The 16,595-nt window shown below is 39.9% G+C and overlaps 2 protein-coding genes across 14 annotated transcripts in view; both read right to left on the bottom strand.

Moving 5' to 3' along the window:
* Positions 1 to 272: 272 nt before the first annotated feature.
* PDCL (phosducin like) lies at positions 273 to 10,093 on the bottom strand. 3 transcript variants are annotated; one of them, XM_038374564.2, is made up of 5 exons: positions 9,999 to 10,093; positions 9,099 to 9,162; positions 3,265 to 3,436; positions 2,540 to 2,721; positions 273 to 1,048 (listed from the first exon to the last, which is right to left on the bottom strand). In XM_038374564.2, exons 3-5 carry the CDS (start codon positions 3,428 to 3,430, stop codon positions 497 to 499), a joined length of 900 nt encoding a protein of 299 aa, XP_038230492.1. In that variant the 5' UTR covers positions 3,431 to 3,436; positions 9,099 to 9,162; positions 9,999 to 10,093; the 3' UTR covers positions 273 to 496. The 3 variants fall into 3 exon arrangements, with proteins under 3 accessions (XP_038230492.1, XP_038230493.1, XP_043355016.1); XM_038374565.2 differs by lacking the exon at positions 9,999 to 10,093 and adding an exon at positions 9,961 to 9,998; XM_043499081.1 differs by lacking the exon at positions 9,999 to 10,093 and adding an exon at positions 9,233 to 9,327.
* A 5,080-nt stretch (positions 10,094 to 15,173) lies between these two features.
* The window catches only part of RC3H2 (ring finger and CCCH-type domains 2), a 36,996-nt gene continuing 35,574 nt past the window's right edge, over positions 15,174 to 16,595 (bottom strand). For 5 of the 11 annotated variants that reach the window (XM_038374555.2, XM_043499075.1, XM_043499076.1 and 2 more), the window contains one exon: positions 15,559 to 16,562. In XM_038374555.2, coding sequence (XP_038230483.1) covers positions 16,367 to 16,562 — 196 coding nt within the window. In that variant the 3' untranslated portion in view covers positions 15,559 to 16,366. Of the gene's footprint in view, positions 15,518 to 15,558; positions 16,563 to 16,595 lie in introns of those variants that run through there. The other 6 variants (XM_043499078.1, XM_038374557.2, XM_043499079.1 and 3 more) reach the window with 3 other exon arrangements.

Consider the following 16,595-nt stretch of genomic DNA (forward strand, 5'->3'; position numbering starts at 1 on the left):
GTACTGGACGACGCTTCCAGCAGCTCCCATTGGCCTGGAGCAGCGAACCTGCAGACACGACAGGTAAACAAAGCGGCCCGGCCCGCCAGGGGCTTTCCCTGCACAAGCGGTGGAACAAGTTTGTGAAATCACTGGTCTATATAATTCAAAGGATGAGGTTATATGTAGAACAGGACTGACTATGTAACAGGAGCTGCTGAATAACCACTGGCAATCAATTTAAGATTTGCTTCACATTTATACACTTCAAAAACACTTTACTAGGTGCAAGACAGTTTTAGTTTCCATTTTATTGAAGTAATTTAACAAAATGTTAAGAATTCTTTACATTACATATAATAAAGGCTCTTAAAGTACTAATGGGCTAAAAGCCAAAGTGCATGGGAAGGAGAGGAAAAATATACAAAAAAATACGGAAAAGAACAAATGAACAATCTACAGCAACAAGAGACCCCACAGGGCAACCCCAGCTTACTGAACCCTTTGTTCACTTTTTTCAGTCTATCTCCAAATCACTGTCTTCACTATAACATGCAGATGGGTTACATATGGAAGTCAGGAGCAGCAGATCCTTCTCTGGGAGCAGACCACACTCCTGTAAAAAAGCCTCCAGGTCCACAGCAAAAAAATCTTCTCCAAGCTGGTCGGTGATTCGGACAAAATTGCCAATTAGCTCCCCTCCCTTATAGATGAGCAAAGCAGGTAGAGCATTATTAGTAAAGCGAGTGCTGGCACCAATCAGGGAACTCTTTACTCGACAAAATTTGACTGTTGGGTACTCAGCAGCAAGACAGATCATGCAGCCATTCACAGATTCAGAGCCAGGGATGTCATCTTCATAGATGTGGATCATGATCAACGTGTTCTTGTGTTCTTTATCAACTGTGTCCAAAAACCCTTCCCCACTGTTGATCTCAAAAACCTGCTTAAACTGCTGCCCACTATGCAGCTGCTGCCTCATCTCCTCCATTCGCTGCTTCCTGTATTGCTGTAAAAACGCTTCATCATCTTCGCCATCATGAATCATGTTATACTCTTGTAAAGTCATCTATAACATGCACAAAGAAATGTTATAAATGCACCAGAGAGAGAAATCTAGAACTCCATAAATGTTACGTGCAGTTAGTATTTAAATCAAGGATGGACAGAGTTTGACCTGCATCATTCTTCATCTTTAATACCCAGGTACAGACCATGGAGGCTAGAGTTCCCACCATAAGATACTCCATTTTGATCCATCCGGAAAGCACATCTGATAAAGATGGAGTTTCCTACACTGGGACTTCTAGCCTCCATAGGCTAGATTAAAAGTGAGTGACTATAATGTGCTCCTATTTTATTCAAATTAGCTATGGCCACATGCTCCAAGTAAGCTGCCAATACTGCTCTGAGATGGGCAGCTTGGACATTATTTCTAATTTGAGTGGATACTGTCAGATTCCTAGTTTGTTTTTTCATCCTTTTTTCCTAAGTAAATAGAGTAAATCTCTATTAGAAACTGAACATTTATTTCCATACCAGATTTATTTCTTTGGCAAAAATAAATGTTCCCATGTTTTCTCTGGAATTGGAATTAACTTGGGTTTTGTGGTTATCATCTTTCAACATCTTGCTTCATTAAGAATTAGTCATCATGCTCTAGGTGTAGGGTTTGTTAGTTTAGTACTGTTGCAGTCAGCAGGGGAAAACAAAAAATCAGTGAAAAACAGTGATTATTTCAGGTAGAGAGAAAATCTCTTAGGAAATGTGAAGTTCATGTAAATTAAAACCAAACAGATACCTAAAATTCAAGCAATTTCCCCCCATTATCACTTTATGATCTTAAATTGTTGGGCATGAGTGACCAAATGTAACTAACAACTCATGAACATAATACTGGTTTATTGTCAATAGCAGCAAGTATAAACTTTAGCAACCTCTTCAATCAGATTCATAGGAACTGGTAATACAAGTCAATTGATCAAAACATCCCACTTAGTTTTTAAATAATTTACCACCTCTGCCATTTTCTACCTTTGATGTCTAATGCTCTCCTATCAGTTTGAAGACTAAGCTGATCTCTTAACATTAATTTACCGTTCATTATAATCAATCAGGCCTCCTGGAAAGCAGACAGTCTTACACAACTCTCATTAACTTACAAGATGAAGTTATTTTTCAGGCAGAGTTGTTGCATTGCCCCCCCACCCCCTTTTTTTAAAAACAGTTTCACAAACTTGGAAATAAATTTGATGAATGCATGCAAGGAAAATACACAGTGTCTGATACAGACTCCATCAGTGGTCTTGGGCCAGTCACTTATTACTTAACACTTAAGTGTATAACATCTTCAAAGTACTGCAAAAACATTAAATCATCTTGACACTACTTCTGTGAGGTAGGTAATCATTGTCCTCTATCTCAATTTTTCCACCTGTTAAAAGCAATAATAAATAACTACCATGCAACTACCATTCATGATTTTTTTGCAAAGCAGCTGAAAAACAGAAACTGCTAAAATTTATTAACACAGAAGTGTCTCACTGTGCTCCTAGGTTACCTTTCCATTGATTTTTTCCTGAAGTTCTTTCTGCTTCTGTTTATCCTCCTCTTCATCCAAGTGAGATCTGCAAGTCATGGATAACTTTTTTATAAGTCGTTCCATCTCTCTGCACTGCTCCTCTCGCTGCTCCGTTTCCAGTTGCTTGAATCTTCGCCAATCATTTATGACACCCTTTGGACCTGAAGGTAAAACATGCAGGTATTTTGCTTAGACAGAAACCATCTTTGTCTATTCCACTTTCCATTCAGGATCTCAGAGTCCTTTACAAATAGCAGTTAAAGGACAGACCATGTTTTAGGCTTATTATATATTGCTCAATACGCTATAATAAAGCATAGGAATGGTAGCAAGTAATTCCCCATTTCTGCAGTTGACAAGTCACTTGAACAAGTCACTCAAGTTCAGTGTGTCTGTTTTCTTATCTGTATAATAGTCATAAAACTTACCTACCTATATTACTTTCCTATTAATCTCAAAAGGATGTTGTGAAGATTAATATCTGTACCAAGCACCATCCAGGTTTAGAGGTATCTTCCAGCAGTTAGTATGGAAATGTGTCCTCATCAATTTCACCTTGCTATTATCCTGTTGCTGGGGCCTAATGAAAAGTGCTATTCTTGAATGTCCTATTTAGGTATGTCCCAGTTGTTTGGGTATGGATTCCTCTCTCCCAGTACTGGACAGGCATGCACAGGAGGATAAAATATTTTAGGTCACAGTACCTGTGTTAACTGCAGTGCCATCGCTACTCAGCTCCACCTCCCCACCAATCGTGTCAGGAACGGTGCTCTCTCTGACTTTATCTTCTTTCTCACTGTCCTCATCTTCACTGCTGCTGTAGTAGTACTGGAGCTTCTCACCAAGCAGTTTATCATCTAAAGTAGTCATTGTATTCTAAAAAGAGATGGGTAGGTCAGCATCAATACTTCTCTGATTATACAAACACACACACACACAATATCAAGTATCACCTCAAATGTATAGCATTAGCCCAATATTCCTCCAGAGAAAAACATGAAGATTGGCTATTCAGATGAGAACAGTTTATAAACCATTACCAACAAGACTATGCTACAACTGGCCAACCTCTTTGTGAATGAACTGATAATAAACACATCTGAAATGATGAGTAAACCAAAAACAAACAACAAAAAGCTCTTTATTACAAAGTTTTTTCTTCAATAGATAAAGTATGAGGCGTTCAAAATATTTATTCAGTGAGGATAGTTCTGTTCATTAACAACGGTTCAAGATCACTACATACCCAAACGTAAAACCTGCGCCAATTATATTTCCTTCTGGATTTTTTACATTTATTAAGTTTCAACTTCTAGTATTGTGCGCACAATTACTAATCTTTTAGCAATGGCAAATGATGATTGGAACATGATCAATGAGATTAATAGTTGTATGCACTTTTGATAAGGTATCAAAGCCACTAACGCAATTAAAAGCTTGCAGTGAAAATACAGAAAAAACAGGAATGTTACAATACAGTTTTTTAAATTTTTAAAAGTTAAATTCTAACCCTTATTCCTTACCCCCACCCTCCCTTACAAAGAAAAGGAGACAGTGCGTAGTATCAAGCTGTATCTCAAGAAATATCTTTCAGGGTTTCTTTTAGAAGCTTATCTCTAGGAGATTATTACTAAACATGAAAAATTCTATGTAGGCTCAAAGTTGGCACCTGGTCTCTTTCCAGAATCAAACAGAATCTCAGCAAACCTCCAGCAAATCTCTTTTCTCAAATTTATATAATGCAAGCATGGAAAAAGAAAGATATATATTTTAACCAATGGTGCTTTGTGTACTAACAACTGTCAGTTTCACAGGTCATTTCACAATAAGGATAAGCTCTGTAGCAAGAGGGGAACTCCGCTTTTGGCATTAGTCCGTGTAGTTACAAGTCTGCAATTTTTACAAAATATAATTATATTTATAATTTATATAATACCAGTGTGCAAATAAATAATTATATTTGGCAAATAAGTTGTTTTTGTTAATCTGCCTATGCAGGACTGGCAAGCAGTTAACATTTCACAAAGCTCATTTTCACTTTAATAAAACTCAGTTGTAGCATATTACGCAAATTGATAATGCTGGCACCTCAGATACTAACAGAAGTGCTACAACAAGGCTTGGAAGAATTAGATTTTTACTGGAAAATATTGATTTCACCACACAGACACAAACCAGCAAAAAATATTTACATTGATAATAATCAAAACATACAGATAGGCAAAATAAGAAAAATACTGCTTGAAAACTTATTACTTTGATTTAAGGATATTTATTTTGTACATGAGGTTGATAATTTGTGGTTTAATGGTTATAAAGCTTTAACTTCTATCATTAAACCATTATTGTCTGACCCTCTGGTAGTTTCCCACAACTATGAACATTTAAATAGATAAATATATTTTAAAAATGATTAAAAATAATCAATATTATCAGTCAAAACTAAAAAAGTTAAAAATTGAATTTGTCAAGCCAATATGTACTAATCACAATTGCCCTTACATCCATCAATTGACCTGAGTTGCACCATTTCTCCATCTAAATACCTTTCTGTTGGCTAGAGATTAGCCAATGACAGCAGCAGGAGGATATTCCCTGAAAAAGCTATCTGGGGTATTAGTAATTTACATACACCCTCTCAAACCAAATGGGTGTAAGAGCAAACAGTGTCAAACATAAGAGACCATAAGCTGAATTACTGCCTCAGGCCATAAAGAGAGTTCAGTGCTCCACTAACAGTTTCCACAACAATTCTCCAGGGCTGATGGAATAAAAGCAAACCCTTCACTGGTGTGAACTGAACAGCCTGCTATAAAACTGAGTAACCTATTTCCAATTTTTTTGAGGGGGTGGGGGGATATGAGTGTGTGTGATTGACACTATATTATATGTTGATGAGGTAGACCTAATAGTCTTTATTTCTATGACAAGGGCACAATCTATAGTGTAAGAAGAAAGTAGTGTTTTTAGATTTTCTATCAACCAATCAATCTAGCAGTATCTGCAAATTGTTGAAAGTAGGATTATGCAGATTAATGAGTAGATAGCCAGATGATTCAGGCTAAAAGGTGATGAAACAAGATTACTGAGATTATTTTTCAGAGTAGAGAAAAATGACACAGAAAATATGGCCTGTATCTACCCTAGAGAAACACAGAGGTAACCAGCTAGCATATTGGATAAGATACATTGTCAAATTTGACTAATAGCACAACACAGCACACTGTCAAAAGACAGCTGTATTTTTCTAAGTATTCATCCATATATGAAACAGGGCTCATGGAGAATGGAAACCAAGGAATTAAAGAAGTTCACGCCCTTAAAACCCCCTGCCAGCTTTAAACTGAGCCAGAAAGTTGCTCTGTCATGCTGAATTTAGATATTCTATTTTATTTCCATGTACTACTGGAAAGTGTTTAGAGATCCTTAGCATTATGTCTGCTCAAGAAATTAAAGTGTTCAATTACATTCAGGAGACCTGGGATTGGAGATGATTCCCTGTTCTGCAAGAGGTAATTAGTTTTGCTTAAGGGCTTGGTTGTGGGAGAATTCTGATTTCTTTTTGCCTTCTCTTCTGCTTGCACACAAAGCAAACTATTTTCCAATACACAGAAAAGGTAGAGCAAAAGAAACTAGGAAAAAAAAAAGTGAGTACCATGTATGCCTGAGGCCTGTATCCTGACACAAAATTCCAATTCTTTCCCGTGTATCAAATGGAACTCAAATTAACAACGATTACTTTACAGGTATTTTCTAGTTATAGAGCACCATCTAACAGGCAGATTTATGTACAAAACAGGTTTCAGAGTAGCAGCCGTGTTAGTCTGTATTCGCAAAAAGAAAAGGAGTACTTGTGGCACCTTAGAGACTAACAAATTTATTAGAGCATAAGCTTTCGTGAGCTACAGCTCACTTCATCGGATGCATTTGGTGGAAAAAACAGAGGAGAGATTTATATACACACACAGAGAACATGAAACAATGGGTTTATCATACACACTGTAAGGAGAGTGATCACTTAAGATAAGCCATCACCAACAGCAGGGGGGGGGAAACCTACAACCTATCCTGAAGGACGAGCCATCGCTCTCTCAGATCTTGGGAGACAGACCAGTCCTTGCTTACAGACAGCCCCCCAATCTGAAGCAAATACTCACCAGCAACCACACACCACACAACAGAACCACTAACCCAGGAACCTATCCTTGCAACAAAGCCCGTTGCCAACTCTGTCCACATATCTATTCAGGGGATACCATCATAGGGCCTAATCACATCAGCCACACTATCAGAGGCTCGTTCACCTGCGCATCTACCAATGTGATATATGCCATCATGTGCCAGCAATGCCCCTCTGCCATGTACATTGGCCAAACTGGACAGTCTCTACGTAAAAGAATGAATGGACACAAATCAGACGTCAAGAATTATAACATTCAAAAACCAGTTGGAGAACACTTCAATCTCTCTGGTCACTCGATCACAGACCTAAGAGTGGCTATACTTCAACAAAAAAGCTTCAAAAACAGACTCCAACGAGAGACTGCTGAATTGGAATTAATTTGCAAACTGGATACAATTAACTTAGGCTTGAATAGAGACTGGGAATGGATGAGTCATTACACAAAGTAAAACTATTTCCCCATGGTATTTCTCCCTCCCACCCCACCCCCCACTGTTCCTCTGATATTCTTGTTAACGGCTGGAATTAGCCTACCTGCTTGTCACCATGAAAGGTTTTCCTCCTTCCCCCCCCTGCTGTTGGTGATGGCTTATCTTAAGTGATCACTCTCCTTACAGTGTGTATGATAAACCCATTGTTTCATGTTCTCTGTGTGTGTGTATATAAATCTCTCCTCTGTTTTTTCCACCAAATGCATCCGATGAAGTGAGCTGTAGCTCACGAAAGCTTATGCTCTAATAAATTTGTTAGTCTCTAAGGTGCCACAAGTACTCCTTTTCTTTGTACAAAACAGAGAAATTCTGTTTATTTCAAATTAACTCAGAGATAGTTACAAACATGATAAAGCAAGTCTGCAACTATATGTCTTCAAACTGATCACTTCAGTTCTTGCAAGCTAAATAGGGTTGGATTGGGTCAGTTCTCAGTTGCAAGACCACCACGGTACAACCCTAGTTCCGCAAAAAGTCATTTTGGTGATTCTGTAGGTGGTTCATTTCTCTTTGAGTTGATAACAAAAAGCATCTCAAGTCCCTCTCTAGTATGGTGCTTTTGTTGTGTACATAGGGGAAAACTTTAGAAGATCACTCCTGTGCTACCATAAGACAACATTTAATAGTTAACTTATTTATCAATAAATGCTGGCAAGTGTTGATTTCATTGTACAAACACAAATTGAGAAACATATTCCCACCAATAATAAAAATGTACAGCTAGGCAAAGCCAGAAAAATACTGCTTGAAAACTTTTATTAAAGGATATTTACTTGGCATATTTTGACAATTTGGGTTTTAATGGTTATAATGCTTTAACTTTTTGAATCTGTGTCTAATATCATTAAATAATAATATCTGACCTTCCTCATAACTTCCTGCAACTCTGAAAATTTAAAGAAAAAAAAAAGATTAACACCCATAAGTTTCCGCAACTGTGAAAATTTAAACTGATAAAAATAAAAAAAATGCTTATCATGTCATCTACCAAAATGATCTTATTGATGTCATCTACCAAAATGATTAAAAAAAAAAATCAAATTCTGCCAAACTTAGCTATAATGTTTCACAGGGATCTAATTTGTGCTCAACTTCTATATTTGGTATCTCTATCCCAAACTGGCCTGTTGTTCCTTTTTACTTTCTTTTTGTTTAAAAATTAATTTCAAGACAGAATATTTTAGCACACCTGAAGATTTTGCCGTCAGCAGGAAACCATACAATGGTTTTGACATTTTGCAGATATGAATGTAGATGAAGCAAGAGTCTCCTGCTCTCTGCTATTCAAATGCAATGGATTTATTACAGAATTACTAAACTCAGATTAATGTTATTAAAAATGAATCTCTAATCAAACCAAGTTTATGCCTCCACTGTTTCTGGCTGTTTGCCCCATATATGGCCTACATCTGGGCCTTGGAATGAGAGTGGTCATGTGTACCAGGGAAGAACAAAGGTAGCCCTGAAGACAAACATATATTTATTAATGTTTCAGAGTAGCAGCCGTGTTAGTCTGTATCCGTAAAAAGAAAAGGAGGACTTGTGGCACTTTAAAGACTAACAAATTTATTTGAGCATAAACTTTCGTGAAGTGATGCTGTAGCTCACAAAAGCTTATGCTCAAATAAATTTCCATATTTATTAATGCTACCTGAGCAAAGGGAACAGGAAACCAGTATACACAGCCTGTACCTACAAGAAAACCTGAATGGAATAAATGCACATGGAGCTGGTCTCAGTAGAAGAAATAATGGGAAAAGTATTTTTTTCCTTCCTTGTTTTGTACAAACATTTTAAAGAAAGAAAGAGAGAGAGAGAGAGAGAGGGCTGGGCCCATAAACTAAAAACAAATCAGGAGACTCACGGTTCCTGGCTCTTTTGCAGGGCTGACCTCTGGGCCACCTCTCCGCCAATGCTGGTCTTGCTGACTGTAAATGCAGATGTAGGAACATGTCACAAAGGGACCGAGAAGAGCTTTCTGTGTAGCCGATATTTTACCTTCAGCCTCCAACCCCATCAGCTCTGGAAAGTGCCAGGCACAGCTATGGAGCTGTAGGCACAGCAGCTCCAGAAGGGATCCTGGGCTCCCGATCCTGCTCTCCCAACCCAGCAGCACCCCCCCCGCCCCCTCCCCCCAACCCACCCGCGCCCCCCTCCCTCCCAGACCACCCCCCTTCCCGACCCCTCCCCCGACCCACCCGCGCCCCCCACCCTCCCAGACCACCCCCCTTCCCGACCCCTCCCCCGACCCACCAGCGCCCCCCTCCCTCCCAGACCACCCCCCTTCCCGACCCCTCCCCCGACCCACCAGCGCCCCCCTCCCTCCCAGACCACCCCCCTTCCCGACCCCTCCCCCGACCCACCAGCGCCCCCCTCCCTCCCAGACCACCCCCCTTCCCGACCCCTCCCCCCGACCCACCCGCGCCCCCCACCCTCCCAGACCACCCCCCTTCCCGACCCCTCCCCCGACCCACCAGCGCCCCCCTCCCTCCCAGACCACCCCCCTTCCCGACCCCTCCCCCCGACCCACCAGCGCCCCCCACCCTCCCAGACCACCCCCCTTCCCGACCCCTCCCCCCGACCCACCAGCGCCCCCCCTCCCTCCCAGACCATCCCCCTTCCCGACTCCTCCCCCCGACCCACCACGCAGACCCCCTGCCCTCCTGGGCGCCCCCGCTATCCAGAACCCCGCCCCGGGAGCCCCCCCGGCCCCGCCCCTCCGTCACCTCCCGGCCGGCCCCGCCGCGGCGCCCCCCGCACCCACCTCTCCGGCGCTTCCCGAGGAGGAGCAGCGCAAAGGAGGCCGGGAGAGCAGGGCGGCCCCACTCAGCGAGGGGCGGGAGGGAGAGGCCCCTTGCTGGCAATGGTACAACCCGGCGCCAAGGCCCATTGAGCGGGCGGGGGCGCAACCACCCCCCAACGGGAGCGTGTGTGTGTGTGTGTGGGGGGGGGGGGCAGCCCGCGCTCAGCGGAGCTGCCCTGCTCTGACCCGCTGCCCCCCCCCTTCCGCCAGGAAGAGGGACCCAGGCGTCCTGCGCCCCCCTGCCGCGGGCCCAGAGGGAGTGGGGGTCCCCCGCGGGCCGGGTTTCAAGGCCTCGCGCAGCTAGAGCGCCCCCTGCTGCCGCAGCGCGGGGCTGTCGCGGGGGCTGGCGGGGAAAGTCCCCGCCGCGGGGACCCCCTGGCACCCTGAGGAGATTTAAACCGCCAGCCGCGCTATAAGAAACGTGGCCCCTTACAGACCAACCCCCCTATTTGGGGCATAAGCTTTCCCGAGCTACGGCCCACTTCATCCGATGCACGTAGCTCAAAGGAATGTGCTCGTCTCTACGGTGCCCCACCTCCTCCTTTCCTTTTTGCAGATACAGACTAAGGCGGCGGCTGCTCTGCAACTTCTAAGAAAGGGGAAAGGGAGGTGGAGAGCTTCCCCCCCTCCCCCTTTTTAACATTATGAAGAATAAGCTTAAGCTTCGTGGCAAGGTGCGTGGGGTGGCTGGACTGCTCAAGAGCCGAAGGCTTGTGTAGGAGGAGCTCTTCCCCTGGGCTTCGGCAATGCCCTTCCGGCTCTTGCACATGGGATACGCCGGGCTGAAACAGGAGCCTCCTCTTACAACAGGCTTCTCCAAAGCGATACAAGCTATGAAAGTGAGATTTTGGACGAGGGTTGCCGTTTTCATGATGTAATAAAAATACTTCCATTATAAATAAATAATTAGTAATAGTGTGTAATAAGCAATTTGTCATAAAAACAAATTTTATATTTCCAAAATCACTGCTTTTATAATTTATACTCAGGTAAAGGAGAAAATCCCTGGAAATATTCATTTTGATGAACTTGACATTTTAGTTTAAGGGATTCACGGGTTGTTAAAGTTTGGGAACTATTGTGCTAGAGGAATGGAGTGAGGTGGGGCAGCGAAAAGGGGACACGAAGTAGGGTTTGGTCTCACAAGTTACAAACACACACTTAAGGTGGACAAATCATTTTATTTTTTGCATGCAAATACATGTCAAGTACTGCAAACTTATTCCATCAATTTTCTCTCAAAACACTGAAAACCATGATGCTCTATTCTGTGACCAGCCAAAGCTAATATCTCTTTACTTCAGTGCTACAGCAAACAACACACAGAATTCACTCCGCTATTCAGTATTATCACAAAGCCCACCCCACCCCATCTTTCCCCCAACCCACCCCAAATACAGACCATATGGTCCAGCTTTCCCATTTAATCCTATTCCTATAACACAAAGGGAAACATTACAATTTGGAAATTCAAAATTGAAATAAATGGAATAGAATTTATTCCCCTATATATCCCCATTTCATTTTACAGATTTTAAATTATAGTTTTAAATAGAAGCTGAGAATGCACCATAAAAATGAGCATTAAATCCATCGTAGCGATGGTGCCTGCTTTATACATGATGGGTGTACACCATCTTTTATTTCATTTACATTTCAATCGAACAATAGATTTGCAAAGAAAATGTCTAATACAGACGTAAAAATATTCACACTAGAGCTTCACAATCGGTTGTACAATTGACAAACAGGCCTCTTTTCCCAACTTTCCAGCTAAGCAATTTTATAAAACGTAATCAATGCAACAAGAAAAAAAATTTCTTTAACTTCCAGGGAAAAGAATATGCAGTTAACTGTATAAATGCAGACAGCAGATGCTGCAAGCTAACCACAATACTCTGAGTGGCTGTACAGTGGGTATGTGCAGTACAAATAAAAGCCACATGTGTTGTATCACAACTACAGTATAATGTACTTGTTTGCCCAGCGAAGAAAATGCATGCATTTTCATGCCTTGGATTAACTGAGGCCTACACTGGATAAAATTGATGGGATATGTGCAAATGATGTTGGATTTTGACAGTTATAAATGCAGCCAGGCTCTATTTTATTTCAAACTTTGTTAAACATGAAAGGCCAAGAAAGAGCTTCGGTGACAGTCTTCCTTGAATAAAAGGTTTTTGCTCAAGTGTGAAGAATTTTCATAATTTTGCTGTCTTTATTTTACCCTTGACACTTAAGAGTTGTCAGAACACTCCCTTGCCAGCAAAGAGGTGCATTGTGACCACAAGTACCAAGGAGTTAGCTGTGCATTTGTACTGGAAAGAACTGGTCATTTAAAGAGCACATTTACTGTTTTCTGCTTGCAGGAGAGGCCCTTGCATTAGAGGAATTTCCTATCAGAAAAGGATTAAACTATAACAAGTAATGCGCTCCAAGTACTGTGGATGATTCATTAACTTCTTATTTGGTTAAGATCTAAAATTTCACATTTTCCTTCAGACAGGTTAATAATGGTGAAAAAAAATTGTTGATAAATATGATAAAGGAGCTGCTAGCAGATACCTCTCAAATAGAGTTTATGTACAACAGCTGATATCTGACAAATTGTGCTTTAACAAAAAAAATAAAATAAAATAAAACCACACACTATCAAATTGTTTTGGGTTTTGACAAGATTTTTTTTAAACATTCTTTCCCCAGGCCTTTCTTTGTGTATAATTTTGTACCTCACTCAGCCCAGAGCACTAACACACAAGAACAGCATTCAGTTTATCAGCATGAATTTAAACTAAAATTTCAAGTGTGTTATCAAAGCAGTAAACCTTTTCAAATTATATGTCTACAACTGGTGTCCTTAAGTATCACACTTTAGTATCACTCTGTACTAGTCTATCAAGAACCAATGCCAATTTGCTTTGCAAAAGGAGTCTAACCTATTCTTTGAAAGGTCTAGTATACATTCTACAATGCACAATCTGTATGAACACTAACTCATTCATTTCTTGTAACAGGAACAAAATATCAGTAGCAGGGTAGTCCCTCTACTATAATCCATATCTTAAGAATGTAAATGTTACTACTTTGTCATAAAAAAGTAGACAGCATGACATATCAAATTAGAGATTAATGCTAGTCCTAAAACCCACGTAGGAAATGAGACAGAACAAGGAATTAATCCAGGTTGTGAGGCAACACATTTTAACTCAGATATTGATACAATTTCTGTATCCTTGACATGTACCCCCGCTGTACCTCTCCTGAAAAAAAATATGCTCGTCTGCACAGAGCAAAGGAACCACACACTTCTCTCTAATCTGCTATGGGCCTTTTTCTGACAGCGTAATATATTTGGCCAAAAACCTAAATGGGATTCTCTACTACTACTACACATGAAGATTAGTCACACTACTTTTAATGTCAGAAAGTTAGCCCTTCCATTGCCCAAAAAGGCACCTGATTTGCAACTAGATACACAAACACATATTGGTTTGTATCAGGTCAACTAACGAAACTTTGCCAAAAATGAACAACCAGAACTATATTCCCATCTGTAGCTTCCACTTATTGGGGCACCAGAGGACATAGTTTAATGGCAAGAATATAATCAGTGTTAAAAACTGTAAGACAATGTTGGCACACTATTAAAAATCCCTCAATTCTTGTGTGCGTCATTCTAGATATTAAAGGTTAAACACAAATTAGCCTGAACCCAGAACTGACTCCTTTACAGAGGAAGCATGTGGTCTTTCTAGAAAGCTACTATATCATGGGATCTTCTGCTGCAGACAAGCATATATAAATACATTTGTTCTTAGACATGCCAGTAAAGTTGGCAGGAATATGTTAGGCTGATGTATTTTCATTGGACAAAACAAACGAACGTGTGTAAGCAGCTTATCCCAATCCCCCTCCAGCAGAGCACAATCGAGTTTTAAAATTGCGATTTTAAAATTAAAAAGGTAAGGTAAATACACAAGATCAATTTATGTAGTATATATTCACCCTCAGATCATGCTGAAGATGTTCTGTGGAGTTCTGGAGCACAGAGGGCTCTTTCCCTGAGGGCGAATAAGGACTTCTCAAACCTTTATATTTTCTCTATTTTTGTAACAAAATAGCAATTTAAAATTTAAAAATCTTTTTAAAAAAATTACATTACCTTCAACGTGGAAGATCTCACTGTTTAAATATCCATGAAATAGACATACTGGTTTGCATATCCTTTTGGAATTACATACAGCAAATAAAAGTACTTCGGAAGCATTTCAAAAGTAATATAAATTCATATTTACAGAATGGTCTTGATATAAAATATACAACAATCATGTTCATGTCTAGCATTCTATGTTAATTTGTAACATCAACAGGAAATGAGTTAAGGTGACAAGGTGGTCTAATTCTTGTTCCTAATCATTTCAGGCTGCAAAGAGAAACAAAATACCAGTCTTATTCCAGAGATGAGGTGGCACTGCCTATCAGGGAAGGTACAGTAAATAGCCGAAGAAACCAAGAAAAGGCTACTTTACTGTTATTCTACAAATATTTCTTTACATTTTAGTATTAAATAAGTATGTAAGATCTTCCATACTGACACTAGAATATCAAAACTAACCCTTGGATTTTCAGATATATTTACAACATAATTATTTCATGGACATGTTCATTAAGAGATATCAAACACCAATATTTTCTCAGTCTAATCAGTAACCCTCAGGGAAATGCCATCCCCCACCCCTCAGAAACGTGCACAAAACAGTTATCAAAATCTTATCTGACACATCGCTGTGATTTTGTAAAATAACTCAGACGACCAGTAACATGATCCTTTTTAAGCATTTTGCTAGCAGGAAAAGCCCTTACATACAGTACACCTGGTGAAAGGTTAGCTTGGCTTAAAATATTCCAGTACATTTTCAGAGTAACCAACTTCACAGAAGTTAATAAAAACATTAAAAAAGTAAAACATGTACCAAAGAAACTGAAAAGGACAAACGATAAGATAGTAAATCACCAGGAGGGAAGGTCTTGCTTTCTTTTCCAAAATGGTGACTGAATTTTTAAACTTTAAAGAAAACTATGCCCAGAGTTCTTGTGTGTGCACTCTATCTTCAGTTGACATGTCTAATATGAGTTTTCTGTCACATCTTAGCAGGGCACATATTCATACAATTTTCAGCACAACTCTGTAGGTCTGATAATGCTATATTACTGTAGGTTCAGTCAATAGCTAGCGAACAAGCAAAATTAAACCTGAATACAAAGTTATGATTAACAATATTTAACCAAGACAATGTAATGAGTATCCAAAAAACCCACTAATTAGTTTAAATTAAAAAAAACAAACAAACAAACAACAACCACCAGCAATACCATATTGTTAGTCAGTGCAAACACTACATACAGGGTTTTCACGGGAAAGCCAAGAGCACCTGATTCTTTTGCCAAGTCATCTGGATTCTACAAATGCAGGTGGAGGACTGCATTAAAAAAAAAAACAAAGAAAAACAAAAACACACTGTTACATTAGTGCATAATTTATCAAAATGGTTAAAAATGGATGTGCATATAACTTGGAGAAATCAATACCAAAAACATTAGCTGAAGGATTTAGGCACTTGGGTTACTTTTTGTAACTTTACTTGGACAAGTAGCCTGTATATAACTATCAACAGTACTAAAGCAGAAATGAGAAAAAACAAACAATAAGAAATAAAAAAACTACAGCGAAGCACTGCACCACAGTCCTGCATATAATGCAGTAGTTCGAAGCTAAAGTGTGTTAACCCTGTAATAAAGTCTAAAGTACGAATCCCTACCTCTCACTCTTCAAACAGGAAGCAATATTCCATGCAAAGTTCCACAACTAAAGAAAAAGCAGCTGCAACAAGATGCAAGTTCCTTTCTCATTAAACAAAATAGAGACAAATAAATTAGTTTTTACTTTCACTAGATGTATCATTGTAGGATCCTGCTAGTTTAAATAACTGAGTTGTTAATTTTCTATTAAGAAGCCATTTTAAATAAGAATGGCTCAGTTACTGCACTGGATTGCTACAAACTCATAAAAAGCTGCTTTAAGCTTAAGTAAAACAATGTCCAAATTCCATTAATTTGTGGAAAGTGAACGCCTTACCCTAGTAAATTTATCTTTTCAGAATGCTAATGCAAGAGGGGCTTGAAGTATCAAAGAGTCCACAGGAAATGGATGACCCCAATATTATTTTTTTTTTAAAAAAAATATACATTATATAATATATATTATATATATAAAAAGCTAGTGTAAATGCTTTCACGGCGTGGTCACAAGCTGGAAAGATGAATGCTTTTCAGCTGTTAACCATTTTGCCATTCGCAATGGGCTTTAAAAAGTCGTTTTTATCCTCAGACATAATGTGAGCACTTTTCAGAATGAGGCTGCCAACATTGACTGATGTGCTGATGGGCAGGCAGCTTGCATTGCTAAAGGATCCTGTGATAGGCTGGCTGAAGCAAGTTACGGGCAGGACTGCTTTCTGCTCCTCCCTGAGGGGAAAAATAAATCATACAAATATTAAA

This window comes from Dermochelys coriacea, chromosome 16, assembly GCF_009764565.3.
Source record: "Dermochelys coriacea isolate rDerCor1 chromosome 16, rDerCor1.pri.v4, whole genome shotgun sequence".
Classification (NCBI taxonomy): Eukaryota; Metazoa; Chordata; order Testudines; family Dermochelyidae; genus Dermochelys; species Dermochelys coriacea.